The following is a 16,874-nucleotide window of genomic DNA, read 5'->3' as shown; positions in this document are numbered from 1 at the left end:
ACAAAATATCGTTCATATCGATATATTGAGATATAATATCAACAATCCAACTTTTGGGGCAGAAGTAGCAGCAGCAGCAGCGAGCGCGCACACACACAGAGCTGAGCCCCTTCATCATTGCACAGCGGGCGGAGAGAGCGAACGAGTGAGCCAGCAGCGAGTGCTCAAGAAAGTATGCAACAAAAGGCACAAACACTAAAGTTCACACCAGAAGTTCACTGCAGCAGAGAAACAAAAAATGTGAATTAAAAATACAATCTGCAAGCGTATGTATGTGTAGACAGAAACCACTGTACATATGTGTGGAATTTCTACTACAAAAATCGCAGCAGAAGCTGAACAAGCAGTGGAACAGCAGCAGCATCAGCATCAGGAGCATAGCATCAACAGACAAGATCCACACACACACATGCAGCAGCAGCAGCATCAGAAAATGTTGTTGTTTTTTTTATATAAGTGAGCGTGAGTGTGTGCGGCTGAGCCTGTCGTCTGTGTGTGTGTGTGTGTGTGTGTGTGAGCGTCGTAGTAAAACATAGTGGAATGCAACAATTACAAAAAACAATACAACGAAAATATAGGAAACATTTTTTTATACCAACTTTTTGCTAAAATAATTACAAGGGATAAAGCAAAAATCAAAAGCAGCTGGCAGCAATAACAAAAACCAAAAGACATCGACCGACAGACATACATACATACATATGTATATACTGCGAAGAGTGGAGCTGAGAGCAAGAGAGTCGCAAGCATAAACAGCAAAACAGAAACCGAAAATATTTGCCCAAAGAACTAAGCCACATAAGAAGGACGCGACATAAGCAAGCACACAGAAGAGAGAGAGGCGCAAAAGGCAACAGCAACAACAAAACACAGTGGGAAGAGCACCAAAAGTAACCGAGAGAGCAACAAAAGCAGAAGTAACGGGAAGCAGCAGCAGCTGGGAGCAAAAAGGAGCAAAGCAAAAGCAAGGCAGACGCTTCGCTTCATCATCAATCCACCAACACCAACAGCAACAGCAACAAACCACCCGCTTGCGTGTGCCCCCCCAAACAAAATATCCCCCACCATTCAGCACAGCACAGGAACAGCAACAAAAATGAACATGCTGCAGAGTTTTAGCGGCAGCGCTGCCAACGCCACAGGCGATGCCACCAGCGGTGAGTGTGAGAGAGAAACTTTTACCTTCTCTGTGCCCAGCTCCCTACAACCTAAGCTTAAGACCTTTCCCCTACTCAATTCACTCGCAACATATTACAGCAGCAGCAGCAAAAGCAGCAGCAGCAAAAAAAATCCAATTACATATACATATGTACATAAACACACAGCGTATCCATTGTATGTGTGTGTGTGTGTTGTGTTGTGTTTTTGTTGTTGTTTCTGCTTTCCGTCCGTCTTCGGTCCATCCCGTCGCTGCTGCGTAGTAAGCGTCGCGACGCCGCTGCTGCTGAAGAAGAAGGTGCGAAAGTGAAATGATTTGGCGTCGTTCCGTTCCGCTAGAAAGAATGAAAGTAGAGAAAAGGCAAAACCGAAAATATTGCGCCACAGTGGACACTGACTAAGGGGAATTGGCAATTATTATGGAATATTATTTGATTTTTTGTTGAGCATTAAAATTCGATTATTATTATTATCATTGAAGATTAATTAGATTTTATCAGAAACTGATCAGCTTTGACATTTACTTATCCGTATGATATCTACGATTGGGAGTATTTAATCAGGTTACATTTTGATATGTACATTGTGGTCTAAAAGTGTAAAGTTGGTAGCTTAAATGTTGCTACTGATTCTTACCGCAATTGATCATAGAAAAAGTTTGATATAATTATTGTTAATTAACATTTTTGTTGGTTTTTACATTCATTGTATTAATATTTTCCACGATTTCCTAGTACGATCCGTACTTTCCACATTCCGTTTTTAAATTTAAAAATTTTAAGAGTAAGTCGAACGTCAAGTATTAATTATTCTACATTCCTTAGAATTAATTCTTTAATTTTCGGCTGAAAAAATTCGAGTCATAAAATAACGAAACTTGAGTTATGTTCACAGAAGTATTCACAAATTCTGTGAATTGTGTGCCTGAAATGCAAACGAATATTTCTCATTCAGGCACTACTCGTACTTGTTTGAAATTACATTCGGCTTAGCAAGACCTTTCGCTGTGAAATTTCCCTTCAATCTTAAAGATCAAATAGTATTTGGCTTTGTTAGCAGTAATGTAGAATAAGGGAGAGGGAGAGAGTAGCATTTTAAAGCAAGAGCTAAGATAAGTGACTAAAAAATTGAAGGGATAAGAGTCTCCATTTTCGTTCGTTTATTTGGGAGAATGATCCAAGAAGGTGGGAACCATAACTCAATATTGGGTTTGGGCACGAGCACTCGTACTCGTATTCGTATACTTTTCTTTATGTTGAAGTTTTAGTTGCCCACACTGAAGCCCCACTTTATATTAAAAGTTTTGGGCAGCGAAACTGTGTTTTTTTTTTCTTTTTGTAATTGCTTGACTGAACTGTTGAGGAGGGTCGGGTTGGGTCGGGTCGGCTCCGGGTAGTTGGTGGATTTTCTGGGAAGTGTGAGTACATAAGAGACCGAACATCATCATCCATAGCATACTTCTCGGAATATATGGGGATACATTCCCATAGATAGATATACACGTAAATACATATATAACATATATATTGTGTGATGTGCGAGCATGTGTAAGGGAATAACGAATGGAGAGCAGACACAATACAGTCACATATGTATATGTGTATGTGTGTGTGTGTGGGCGGAGGATTGCAGAAATTAATCAAAATAAAATACGAGAATGTCGACTGTGGACTGTCGTCGGTATTGTCGGTTGACAGGTGGTCCCCACAGCAGGTTGCAGTCTCTCCACCTCTACCTCTACCTCTCTCTGTCACTCTCTCTCTCTCTCTCCCATTCTGCTTGTGCACCTGCGGCGTTGATGTGAAATTGAAATCTGCTCTAATTGCCATCGATTTTGCTTGCGAATTCCCCCCATTTCCCCTTAATTAAATGATGAAATAACGACCATGAAAAAATGCTAAAGTTCAGGGCCAAACAGAGTAATTTTCGCATCAATCTTCAATGTGTTTTGACATTGGCATTGGCAATGGCATTAGCTTTGATTTTAGTTTCGCTGGCGTTAAGTTCGCTTGTATTTTTAATGAGAAAACGTGGACGAGGAAGCCAATTATCGGTTTTTAATGTCAAACGGCGACCGGTAATTGCATTTTAGACGGCCACTCTTACGTATACTTGATGGCATTACGCTCCCCTACGCACCCCATGCATCATGCAGCACGCACCCTACACCATCCACCATCCACCCTCCGGTTTCTGGCTTCGTGGCTTCCTGGCTTCCGACTTCTGACGGGGGGCCCTCTCATTTGAAATTCATCAAATTGCCTGCCAATTAAGTAATCATCAGAGAAGCCCCAGCGCTGGCTCTCCTACCAATGTCTCTATGTCCATCCATGTCCGGGTTCGAGTATCTCTCTCTCTCTGCATCACGGTCACGGCTAGACCTCGTACAAGGCTAAACTATTCAATTCAATTAGCTGCAAGTAACAGTAGGCAGCCTGAAGAGACTTTCTCAACGTTGTATAAATAATAAATGTACATACACATTTTTAATTGCCGTTGCCTTAGAATCTTCGAGCAACCGCATTTAAAAGACTTTAATATAACATTTCTTGTAGCAAATCAAACTCATTTTAGGTATATTAATAAGGTTTTTTTGGTTTTAACTTATGACACAGTCATGTGATGGCAGGGAAATAGGCTGTGTTTCAGCAAAAGTCTAGAAATTATGTTTATTATTTGATATTACATACATAAATATGTATTTATGTACTAAATGCCCATACTTAGAATGTTCACCACACATTTTTAAGTATTTCATTTTTTTTGTGAGTTTTTATTTATCTTAAAAATATATTTGTATTTTATTTAATTGGTTTTTTATTATTCATTAAACAAATAGTTTAATTTTTGTGCAACATATATGTATATGGCTGTATTTAATTTTTTTTGTGAGTTTTTATTTATCTTTGAAAATATTTATATTTTATTTTATTTAATCGAGTTAATTTTTATTATTACATTAAAAAAATAGTTTAGTTTTTGTAAAAAATATATAAGGCATGTATTTAATTTTTTTGTGAGTTTTTACTTATCTTAAAAATATATTTGTAATTTATTTAATCGAGTTAGTTTTTATTATTACATTAAAAAATAGTTTTGTGAGTTTGTATTTACCTTAAAATATATTTGTATTCTATTTAATCGAGTAAATTTGTATTATTACATTAAAAAAATATTTTAATTTGTGTATGGCAAGTATTTGTGGCATTTGTAGTTTTGCCTTAGGATCTTGGGATCCAGCCTGGATTTGAAATACTTTAAATATCTAACTTTAAAAAATTGTATTTATATTTGTAAGAAATTAATTAAAAGCTAGAAATACTATCTTTATAGTATCGAAAATTTATTTGCAGTCAGAATAAAATAAGAACTCAAACAGTACCCATTACCCATTAATGCCATTTTTAAGTAGAGCTTTTTTTTTAAAGAGAATATCGGCTTAACGTGCGATTACGTCTCCCAGGACACGTCGCTTCTCTGCTTCCTGTTGCATTCTCCAATTAGTTGATTTTTCTACATTTAATCTGATTAGCGTGTATATAACAGGAGAGACTTGTGTGCTTCTCCCATATGTATGTAGCATGTGGACTGAATGCCGATGCCTGGTGCTGCTTCTGCTGCTGCTTCTGCTGCTGTGGCTGTTCTTCCTTGCAACTTGAGCTTTGGATGAGGCAGTGGCAGTGGCAGAGGCGGTGGTGTGGTGTGGTGTGGTGGCATGTGTGTACATAACACACGAGCCACACGAGGAGCCAACACGTGTGTGTATGTCGTGCATGTGTGTGCGTCCTTTGTTGGGTAACAAACATATGTTTGGTTGGGTTCCCGCTTCCACTTACAATATGGTTGGGTGGTTCCTTCCTACAACAGTCAATGGCACGAGTGTGTGTGTGGGGTGGTGGGTGGGTTCGGGCTGTGTGTATTTAATGATGTATGTATGTCAGTGTCTCTGTGTGTGTGTGTGCTTTCGCCCTGTAACTGGCAGCAAATTAAAGGAACAGAACAGCAGAACTGCATGCGCCATCCCTTTCTGATTACAGCCCTAGAGTCTAGAGCAAGTGCTAGGCTGGCTGGCTGGCTGGCAGGCGGGGTGCAGGGCATCAACTTTCAGCCGTGCTGTTGCCGTTTTTGCCGCCCGTCTCATTTGCGCGCCTGCTCTTTCTTCTTTTGTGGTGTGCCTGCCGGTTTGTCGTTTCGTTTTAGCCCTGTCATCAGCTGTTTTATGTTGTTCAGGGTCAAGTGTGTGGCCTTTTGCCTCGACTCGTCTCTCACTCTCACTCTCTAGCAGGTGTTGGTTGTGTGCTGACACTCTCTCGCTCGCTCTCTCTCTCTCACCCCGTGCTGGCTGGCTGCTCGTAACGGGAGTGTCGACTGGGCACAAAGTGTAAGGTTATAATTCAAGGAAGTTTTTTAGCCATAGCCACCGCCAGCCAGCCATCGTTGTCGGCGAGTCAAGGTTACTATGTCCTATTGGGTGTGGGGCTGAATCTGCTGTGTGTGTGTGTTTGTGTGTGTGTGTTGGGGTGGGTCTCGACTCTCGACTCTCGATTGTTGTTTATTGAAATGCTTTCCCACTTAAGGACCAGGAGGAGAGCGGCGGCTGGGCGGCAATTGCAAAAGAAATAAGAAAATGAGAATAAACAACTTAGGACCAATGTCGGATATATACTTTTTGCTCTCACTGTCGTCTCTGTCTGTCTGTCAGTCGGTGTCTGTCGTGCACTTAACATAATATTCCCTTTGTATAATATTTTGTTTGTTTGGTGGCTTTTAAAGCTGCCGCAACGTTGCCGCTTTTCACAGAGAGACTGAGAGAGACAGAGACTGAAGAGGCAGAGATTCTCTGTTGTCAGCGCTGCTGCAATTTTTCAGCACCACCTCATCCTACTCCTCCCAATCTGATGTGAAAGTTTTGCTCCCTTATCGATTTTCGGGAGTTGTTTTCTGTGTGTGTGTGTGTAGGGGGGGGGGGGGGTCCTGCCGGGCATTGCCAGGCCATGTCACGTAGCTGCGTAAATCCTTTATTTCCATTCTAATTAGAAGCGCGCGCGCCTCTCCTAGGAGTTGGCTCTCTCTCTCTAGCCTGCTGCCTGCTGGCGTTGGTTTATATCCTATTAGCATATTTTGTATATGGACCAATACACGGGACCCAAACCCATACACACACACACACACACACAGCACAGTACAGTGCGTTGAATAACTTTAATTCGCATGGGTTTTTTAGACAACAAAAATTATTGACCAATAAAATTTGATTTTTTTTTTAATATTGTTTCTTTTATATGTAGCAAGTTTTTAGCCGATTTAAGAGACTAATCTGTCGAGAGATTTTTCTAAAAGCTCATAAATAGAAGTATGTGTCGCGCACCATGCGGCAGCGCCCCTCGGACTGCGCACTTTACAAGCATCGATGTGAAGAAGTTTTGTCCACTAGGATTGGCTTGAGGATACTTATGTGCATAGATATGTACTTGATATTGATATGTATGATAGAGTTTTAGAGGTATAATTCCCCTAACAGTGTGATGTTAATACGAACGCCTTCAATTGCTCAAAATTACTTTTAAAAATCAAATATGTATGTGTGTATATTTCTCTGATATTTCCCATAGTCGGAATGCTATGATACTTTTGCTTTAATCTGCCTCTCGCATTGTTTTATTAAACTAAATTTTTGGAATTGCTTAGCTACAAACAAAGTTGTTTCCATAATTATCGATTATAATTATAATTCAATTATAATTGAATATTTTTGACGAGTTTTAGGGTTGATTGGTAAATGGAACATGTTCCATTATTAAGTTTGCTTAATTTGCCAAATAAATAAACTAATTAATGATTAATAAATTAATTAATAATTAATAAAAAAAAATTAATTCTTAATTAAAATATTAAACTTTTTAACGTTATATGGTATATGAGTGTGGTGTTTGAAAATTTATTTATTAATTTTAATTTTTATAAATATATTTATTATTTTTTTACGCTTATTTTTTTATATTAATGTATGATTAAATTTCATTTTCAATATTTTTGTATTCTACTATTAATTTTTTGTATTTAATTTTTTTATTTTAATTTTTTAAATTCTTTTCTTAGTTTTTTTTAGCCAATTTTGGGCATTTTATGCATTAAATAAGGCGCAGTCAGCAGATATGTGTCTCACCCCCATGATTGTTGCATGGTTCACCTGCAATTACACGTGATATGGGGTGTGGCTGGGGTGAGGCTGGGGCTGGGGCGTGCCGTGTGGAGTGTGGGGGAGTATTCTGCGTAAGTGCATCCACTGTCATCACAACGTGACATGCTGCTGTGACTCTCTGCTGTGACTCTCTGCTGTGACTCTCTGCTGTGACTCTCTGCTGTTATGCATGCGTTCTTATGGCAACGAAGCGCACTGTACAACACAGACACAAGCACATACACATGCACATAAGTGCGTATCGTTTTCGTATCGTACATAAACATTTATATAAGTATGAGGCATGCGGCATGGGGCATGGGGCATGAGTAGGGTGGCTATGAGGCAGAGGAACTCTGACGGATTTGTGCACAGGAGCAAACAGAACCAAAATTGACAGCGATGACAAAATGATTGACGTCGGGTCTGGGGGGGGGAGTGGCGGCTAGGAGAGTCCACGTGGGTCTCCTCCAGTCCCAACGACGACACGGGGCATGTGCAATCAATCAAAGCATATTTATGGGGGGGTGGATAGTGATGTGTGGGGTGCGGGGCTATGTCAGTCATTACCAGACGAGGAAGAGAGAGGACCACGAATTATTGAACAGCAGATTACGCTTTTGAGTCGCATTAATTTCCCATTTGCCATTTGCCATTTCCGATGATTTCCAACCCACAGCCGAGACGGAGCTCAAGGAGCGCCTGATAGCCAGCGTCAAGAAGGAGGTGAAGCAACTGATGGAGGAGGCGGTGACCAAGAAGTACGTGCACGAGGAGAGCAGCTCGGTGACGTCGCTGTGCGGCGCCGTGGAGGCCTGCCTCAGCCATGGCCTGCGCCGTCGTGCTTTGGGCCTGTTCAAGACCTCCTCGACAACGGCCCTCATCCAGAAGATAGCCAAAATCTGTCCGGAGGCGGACTACGTGAGTCGGCGCCTGCTGGAACTGGAGCTGGCCCACGAGAGTCCCACGGTGAGCGGCAAGCGTTCGTCCTCCAGCAGCGACAGCATCATCAAGCCCAAGCTGATCAGCAAGCAAACGGGCAGCAGCTGCAGCAGCAGCTCCGTCACCACCATCAATACGGTCAGCAATGGTGCTGGCGGCGCTGGTGGCGCTGGTGGTGGTGGTGCCGGCGGTGTCCTTGGTGGCGCTGGCACACCCCTGGGCAAGTACCTGTGGATACGGCTGGCGCTGTACGAGAAGCGGCTGGCCAAGATCATTGAGCATCTGGTGGGCAATGCCAGCAACTACTATGATCGCGAGGCGCTGGTCGCCGACGCCGATTATGGATCGATACTCAGCTCCCTGCTGGTGGGGCCCTGTGCCCTGGAGTTTACGCGGGCCAAGACAGCCGATCATTACTGGTCCGATCCCTGTGCCGATGAGTTGGTAAGTGGATGCTGCCTCCCCCCATCCCCCCGACCGATCATCTTCAACTCTGTTTTTTTCTCCGTGTTTTTAGGTGCAGCGGCATCGTATCAGCTCGGGTAACCGCACACCGCCCACCTGCCATCGGCCGATCATTAATTTTAAGAGGAGTCTGCACACCAGCTCGGAGGACACGAGCAGCGGCAGCTTCAAGGCCTGCTCGCCGGCGAGCGTGGCCAAGGACTATGTGGAGTCGCTGCATCAGAATTCGCGCACCACCCTCCTCTATGGCAAGAACAATGTCCTCGTCCTGCCCAAGGACGTATCGGAGCCGATGCCCGGCTATCTGAGCCTACACCAGAGCGTCCAGTCGCTGACCATCAAGTGGACGCCAAATCAGCTAATGAACGGCTACAACGATGGCGACAACAGCGACAAGAGCTTCTACTGGAGCTATGCCCTCAATATCAATGTGGACGAAATTGTCTATGTGCACTGTCATCAGAATCGTGGCGGCGACACCGGCGGCACCATCATCCTGGTGGGCCAGGATGGCGTACAGCGTCCGCCCATTCACTTTCCGGAGGGCGGACACTTGCAGGCATTTCTCAGCTGCCTGGAGACGGGCCTGCTGCCGCACGGACAGCTGGATCCGCCGCTCTGGTCACAGCGCGGCATTGGCAAGCTATTCCCCTGGCCCAAGAGCGTGCGACGGCACATACTGCCATCCGTTATGGAGGCCTCGTCCGCCTCCTCCAGCGATGAGACGCCCATCGACTATGTCTTTCGCGTGGTCAGCAAGAGTCAACACGAGGAGTTCTGTGAGCATCGAGCATCGCGATTTTGTGAACTGATCCATCAATCTGTACTCAACATTCTCCTCTCTCTGTATCTTCCCCAGTGGCCACGCATCCCATTTTGGAGCTGGGACGGTCGAGTCCGCGTCGCAAGCATTTGGGCAGCTGCTCCACCACCGGCAGCAGCGACTGCTCCAGCAAGAGTCTCTCCATCGATCAGAGCAGCAGCGATCCGCCCTTGATACAGGCCAGTCAAACGGCCAGCATTGAGCTCGTGTGCTCCACCATGCGGCGACAGATCATCTCGCGGGCCTTCTACGGCTGGCTGGCCTACTGCCGTCATCTATCCACAGTGCGGACGCATCTCTCGGGACTGGTCTATGGTCGCATTATGCCCGATTGTAAGTTCTGCCAAAAGAAGCAGATACAAATAACTAGATTAAGACCCTCCTTATTCGTCGTAACAGCGACTGCGTGCCCGCTCTCAGAGAGCACTAACAGCGCTCTAGGCAGAGAGCGGCTACAGGCTGTAAGCGGAGATAACAGGCTGTAGGCAGGGAACGGCTACAGGCTGTAAGCGCAGATAACAGAGCTGTAGGCGGAGAGCGGCTACAGGCTGTAAGCGGAGATAACAGAGCTTTAGGCAGAGAGCGGCTACAGGCTGTAAGCGGAGATAACAGAGCTTTAGGCAGAAAGCGGCTACAGGCTGTAAGCGGAGATAACAGAGCTTTAGGCAGAGAGCGGCTACAGGCTGTAAGTGGAGATAACAGAGCTGTAGGCAGAGAGCGGCTACAGGCTGTAAGCGGAGAGCGGCAACAGTCCGTTACTCTGTTCTGTTCTCTGTTAGCGCTGTTCCATTAGCAGCAGTGTAATAATAGATTCTCGGATGAATTTCCTTTTCTATTTCTTATCCAAAACCAAAATGAAGAACCATTTGAATTTAGGCACTGGATGAAACCCTTGTTTAGTTTTAAAAATTATTTTGGATTTCCAAACTTTCACTTTTGCTAGTACTTACCAAAAGGATAGGCCTCTGTGCTCTGGGCTGTTGTTTCTTTACTGGTTCTGCTTTGCTCTCTATTGTACAATCTAAAACTACTTCTCTACTCCGCACAGTGGCTGCCGACGAGGAGGGCCTCACCCGACAAAAGTGGCTGGAGATGCATGTGGATGGCGTTGTCTCTGGCGAGTTGGAGCTCTATCGCTTGGTTTACTTTGGCGGCGTACAGCCCGATCTGCGGCAGGAGGTTTGGCCCTATCTGCTGGGCCATTACGCCTTCGGCTCCACGCCGGAGGACAGGAAAAAGCAGGACGAGACCTGCAAGCACTACTACGAGACAACGATGAGCGAGTGGCTGGCCGTGGAGGCGATTGTTCGTCAGCGTGAGAAGGAGAAGACAGCGCTGGCCGTGGCCAAACTGAGCGCCGAACAGGCGCGTCTGGCGGCCAATGCCAATGGTGCTGGTGTTGGTGCTGGTGGCGGTGCTGCTGCCGCAAATGCCGCAAAGCCAATGACCAATGGCAGTCGGGAGCTGGAGCTGGAGCTAGAGCGCAGCGGCCATGGTCAGAGCGGTGATGAGGCGGAGCTGGGCGGCGATGAGGGTGAGAACGATGTGTTTGATGATAATGATTTCTCCGATATATCCGATCCTGGAGATCTGTCCGATGAGCCCGAACTGGCAGCCGAGGCTGAGGAGCAGCCTGAAGAGGATGGAAACGAGAAAACGGACGAGGAGCAGGAGCAGGACCAGGACCAGGAGCAGGAGCAGGAGGAAGGTCAATTGATGCCACAGCTGAGCGAACAGCTGATGCTGGAGTTCCAGAATCTCGACTGCATGGAGCCGCTGCATCTGCAGGAGAACTGCTTTGCCGACTCTGAGGCGGAGGGCGAGATGGGACTGGGACTGGATGCTGGCGGTAACATCCTGCTGCTGAGCATCAAGAGTTCTCCCTCCACCAGCAGCTACGAGACGGTGGGCAATGAGTTCGTGGACATGGTGGATGTCAAGGAGGAGCCAGAGACAGAGCCCGAAACAGAGCCAGAGCCCTGCGGTTTGTTGAGTAAATTCCACAGCGCCGATGATGTGCGTCGGGATGTTGGTGAAGAGGCAGACCATGAGGAGGAGCATCCATCCACGTCGGTGATCATCACAGAGGCCGCCTCCCTGGACGCCTTGGATGTGCAGTGCAACGATGACGAGACCACCGAAGATTTTACCTCACGCAAGACCAGCCTCATGTCCCCCATGAACGAGGACATCACGGTGGTGGCCAGCCTGGATGCCCTGCAGGAGCCCAAGTCTGCCTGCGTCTCACCAGCCAGCTCCAATGGGGGCGTCTACAGCGTTGAGCTGCTCGAACAGTTTGGCCTCAATCTGCATCGGATCGAGAAGGATGTGCAGCGATGCGATCGCAACTATTGGTACTTTGCCAACGAGAATCTGGACAAGCTGCGCAACGTGATATCCACGTATGTGTGGGAGCATCTGGACGTGGGCTACATGCAGGGCATGTGCGATCTGGTGGCCCCACTGCTGGTCATCTTCGACGACGAGTCGCTCAGCTACAGCTGCTTCTGCAAGCTCATGGAGCGCATGATCGAGAACTTTCCCAGCGGCGGTGCCATGGACATGCACTTTGCCAATATGCGGTGGGTATATCCCTATCCCCATCCTAATATTTTATTACATTTATAATTGAATATTCTCAATGGCAGTTCCCTCATACAAATCCTCGACTCGGAGATGTACGATCTGATGGACTCGAATGGGGACTATACGCACTTCTACTTCTGCTACCGCTGGTTCCTCTTGGACTTTAAGCGGGAGCTCGTCTACGACGATGTCTTTGCCACCTGGGAGGTGATCTGGGCGGCCAAGCATGTGGCCTCTGGCAACTTTGTGCTCTTTCTGGCGCTGGCCCTGCTGGAGACCTATCGCGACATCATACTGTCCAACAGCATGGACTTTACCGATGTCATCAAGTTCTTTAATGGTATGCTGCTTGCTGCCCGATACTCCTATTCTATGCCGTTATTCTATGCATTTTTCTCTTGCAGAAATGGCCGAACGTCACAATGCCCAATCGATTCTGCAGCTGTCACGCAGTTTGGTGCTGCAGCTGCAGACAATCATCGAGAACAAGTGAAGGAGGAAGCCAGCCGAAGCACGCATCAACTTTAACCTTAACCATAAACATAGCCCATAATCCGTAGATGTATACCCGATGTAATTGCCGATCAGTATTGAGCATGCGATGATGTACTATGTAGTAGAGAGCACACACGTAGATCATAGAATGTTGTTGGATAGTAACTGCGCTTTAGTCATTACCTGCACACACGGCATACATACATACATATGTAGTAGATGGCAATTAGCTGGAAACTCTTGATGAGTTTGGTGTTTTGGTTTTTGGAGTAGTGTGGATTTTTTTTTTTTTTTGTTTTTTTTTTTAGAAACGGCTGGGAATCGCCTATGTTGCGATGCAGAAGTTTACAATTTGAAATGTAGCTAAAATTAAGGAAATTGTAGTGACCTGAGATGTGAAGCGTAAAGTAGAACAAACAAACAAACAAACCAAAAAAAAAATGATATGCAAATGAACAACGTAAATGAAAAAATACTATTTACTATATACAATATATATATATAATATATACAACATACATATACCGATTATATATATATATATACAGCCATTCCACATATACATACATAGAAGCAGTTACACATAAAAATATATTTATACTTTTTGTATGGGGATGGTCGGTCGGTCGGTCGGTCATGTGCTACGCGATCATCAGTATACTTGTATTAGATACCATCTATATAGAGATATATATACATATACACTATATACATATATACTATACATACTATTATATACATACATACATACATATATTTGCAATGCTGTGCGAGGTTTTCGGCTTGGGTTGATTGCGGCCCAAGCTGTGGGCCAATTGTTGTTAATGTTATTTTATATCGATTTGGCAAAAATAATCAGATATATACACACACACACACAAACACAGAGACACACGGACACATGTACATACATATATGATAGATGCTATATAGATTAGAGGTCTGCAGATATGAACTGCAAATATTTCGAGTTCCTATAGATACCTTCCCTCTCATTCGCATTCATGCTGCCGCTCCGAGTCCTTCTGCATTTTGCATGCAATATTCATTTATTTACATTCATTGAGTTCAAAACGCATTCATGCAGACCGCTATATGAATATATGTATGAACATTCAATGATATTAAATTGCAATTGTTCGTTTCTAGGATTTAATTTTGTTATTGGCATTGTTATCTTTTGGATTGATATAAAAATTGCGATACAAATTTGCAGTTTTAGTTTTCGTTACGAGTTTTGGCTTTGGGTAGATCCTATGGCTATATACCATGCATAGATCGAACAATTGTAACACACACACACAGACACACAAAAAAATGTTATGAAAATGTTGTTGAATGAAAAACGTTGAGTTTGAGTTGATTGCGTTATTGTATTAGATGAATTAATATACAACCAAAAAAAAATATTATACATAAAATACGAATATATAAGTATATATAGATATACAATATACATACATATATTAAACGAGTATTTATACGCAAACATATTATATATACATACCCCAACATATACATACAGCAGAATGTGTTAAATGTGTATGTTACTTACTATATATATATATATATTTTTTTTTTTTTTGGTTTCCAAAACGAAAGTTCTCTCTCAGGCAAATTTTTTATGCTTTCTGTCAAGCAATTTCTTGTTTTTTGGTAAGTGCAGGCGCACCAAAACTCCCTCCAATAAAAGGGCTAACGGTTTATCGGTTTATATACATATATATATATATATATACACATTATACAAATAAACAGACCTACCATACGCTATATACATTGTATGGAACATATGTATGTAATTTAATGCGAGTAGCACGCTTTTTGTGTATAGAAAACTAAACGATGGAAACGAAAACAGAAAAAAAAAAACTAAAACTTAAACAAAAAAAAAAAACTTAATGTGATTTCTTGTTGCTTCTTTGAATATTGATATTTTTGTAAGCGCTAAACAGAAACAGAGAAGAAAGAAGAAAAAAAAAAATATATATATAAAATGAAATAAAGAAGATAGCGAGAGAAAGAGCGAGAGCGAGGGAGAGACAGAGAGAAAGAGAGAGAGAGTGCGTGTGTGTGAGCGAAACATAAGAGATATATTTTACACATGAAAGCGAACTCATGGAGCGAACTCTGACCTCTGGGCCACTGAGTCCAAACAACATTTTGGCCACACTTTTGATAAAAATATTCGATAAAGGATCAGCACGATCCAGACGACAACACGACAACACAGCAAAAACTCTCGCTATAAATAAACTAAAATAAAATAATATTGTATCGTAATCGTAAACGTAATCAAAGCTAAGCTACTATATATTTATACCACGTCTGTGTAGAGACGATGACACCCTATAGAGCCCCCGAGCATATGGTACATACACATATACATTACAGTTACCCACGATTGTAACTGCACACACATACATATATAGCATTACACATGAATACTACAAATATCCTATGTTCCCCGTACAAACAACAACATCACAATTACAGAACAGAATACATATACCGAAAACAAAAAACAAAACAAAAATTAAACATAAATTTATAATTTAGCAGAGAACAAAAAAAAACAAAAAAAATGAACGAAAATAAAAGCGAATTATGTAAAATGTTTACACAAAAATCAGGTAACCGTATTCATTATTCATTTGTTTTTTAGCCCTCGATGAATATGCTTAATGCAATTTAAGTTCGATCTCTCAGGAAATATACCACCAGTACAGCATATAAAATTGATTGAGCTGTGGCTCTTAATTACTCTTATTTATCTATGCATATAGTTTCCCTTTTTTTTTTTATAGTCTCCTGTCATTATTTGCATCCATAATACTATATGTGTATGTCTTCAATTTCAATGACTTGGTTTTTAAAAGAAATCAAAATTATTCAGTTTTTATTTAATCACGCCAAGTTGAAGCTATTTAAAACAATGCAAATTTGAAGTGCAGATTAATTTATTTATACATTATGTTCACAATGTCATTTGGGATATTTAAACCCATTTTATACCCGTTAATCAGAGGCCATATATAAATTTTAAATAACAATAGCCGTGTCGATATATAGCCATGTCTGTCTGTCTGTCCTTCTGTCATTAATTATAGCCAGAATGAATCAAAATAAGATTTTTAGTGCTTTACGCTCCTTCCATCTCTCTCTCTCTCTCTTTCTTACAGTGTAGCTAGGAACTGCAGTATCAGATAGAGAGAGAGAGAGAGACAAAGAGGCAAATGTACTGTGGATTCATTCAACGTTCTAATATCTGTATCAAATTACGATACGCACCACGAAGTATTACATATGTACATATGTATGTATGTACATGTGTTTGTAGAAATGTACATATACATATATTTACCTTTGTATTATATGACGGAAACAAATCAAACTTAATTTAAATCATTCTCTAGCAAAGAAAAGAAAAAATAAATAATTTGAAATTAATTTATTTATTTATTATTATTTTATTTATTTATTAACATGAATTTATTTATTTTTATATTTATATTTATTATTTGCTTTATTTGTTTTGTATTTGCAGCAGGTCTTAGCAGCTAATTAAAGTTATAATTAGGTGCAAAAAAAAACTTGGTAATATGTTAACTAAAATGGTTCATAAGTTATTCTTCATTATATTTGCCCGTTCTTTTATATAAAAATATTCTAATAGCTAATGAATGATATCTCGACGATCTCACTGGATGATATCTGGATCACCCTTAGAATTCTTATTTGATGGTAAACAATTAGTAAAAAAATTCCTGGCAGCTTTGTTTGCAGCTAAACATGTACGAGTACATATATACATATAAATGCGCCCCACTAACTATGCTATAGCTGGAAATTACTTGCAATAAAGTATGCCTAGCACTATCATTAAATCCTCGTAACATCTTCATTGGATATTCCATTGGCCAACACTCTAAATGGACCACAAGCAGGAGATTACCTGGCCCACACCAACATCTATCTATCTATCTATCTATCTATTTGCTGGCATCTTTGCTTGCACCTGAGGAGCGAAAACTGGGCCACGGCACGACACGGCATACGCACGCAGGCCAAACCTTAAAATACATTTCGTACATTTCGGTACACACGAAACCAAAGTGTGCAGGTTATGTTAAGCACTCTAATGGATCGCTACGGTACGGGCAGGGTACGGGCAGGGTACGGGCAACAGGATACAGGGTGTGGAGGCAGAGGCAGAGGGGCCCA

At 42.5% G+C, this 16,874-nt stretch overlaps 1 protein-coding gene across 1 annotated transcript; it reads left to right on the top strand.

Moving 5' to 3' along the window:
* The first annotated feature begins 1,025 nt into the window (after positions 1-1,025).
* On the top strand, positions 1,026-13,133 carry LOC111065369 (small G protein signaling modulator 2). The gene is made up of 7 exons (XM_022353497.2): positions 1,026-1,157; positions 8,019-8,725; positions 8,799-9,525; positions 9,606-9,902; positions 10,618-12,151; positions 12,218-12,495; positions 12,560-13,133. Exons 1-7 carry the CDS (start codon positions 1,097-1,099, stop codon positions 12,646-12,648), a joined length of 3,693 nt encoding a protein of 1,230 aa, XP_022209189.2. The 5' UTR covers positions 1,026-1,096; the 3' UTR covers positions 12,649-13,133.
* Positions 13,134-16,874: the final 3,741 nt, after the last annotated feature.

The sequence above is a fragment of the Drosophila obscura genome, unplaced genomic scaffold, assembly GCF_018151105.1.
Source record: "Drosophila obscura isolate BZ-5 IFL unplaced genomic scaffold, ASM1815110v1 contig_73, whole genome shotgun sequence".
Taxonomy (NCBI): Eukaryota; Metazoa; Arthropoda; class Insecta; order Diptera; family Drosophilidae; genus Drosophila; species Drosophila obscura.
This window is presented reverse-complemented; position numbering and strand designations above follow the sequence as displayed.

Excerpts from the sequence above, each read along its gene's own strand:
- LOC111065369 (XM_022353497.2), top strand. The coding sequence starts at position 1,097 with ATGAACATGCTGCAGAGTTTTAGCGGCAGCGCTGCCAACGCCACAGGC. Across the intron at positions 1,158-8,018 it reads CACAGGCGATGCCACCAGCG|CCGAGACGGAGCTCAAGGAG; the intron begins GTGAGTGTGAGA and ends TCCAACCCACAG. Across the intron at positions 12,152-12,217 it reads ATGCACTTTGCCAATATGCG|TTCCCTCATACAAATCCTCG; the intron begins GTGGGTATATCC and ends TCTCAATGGCAG.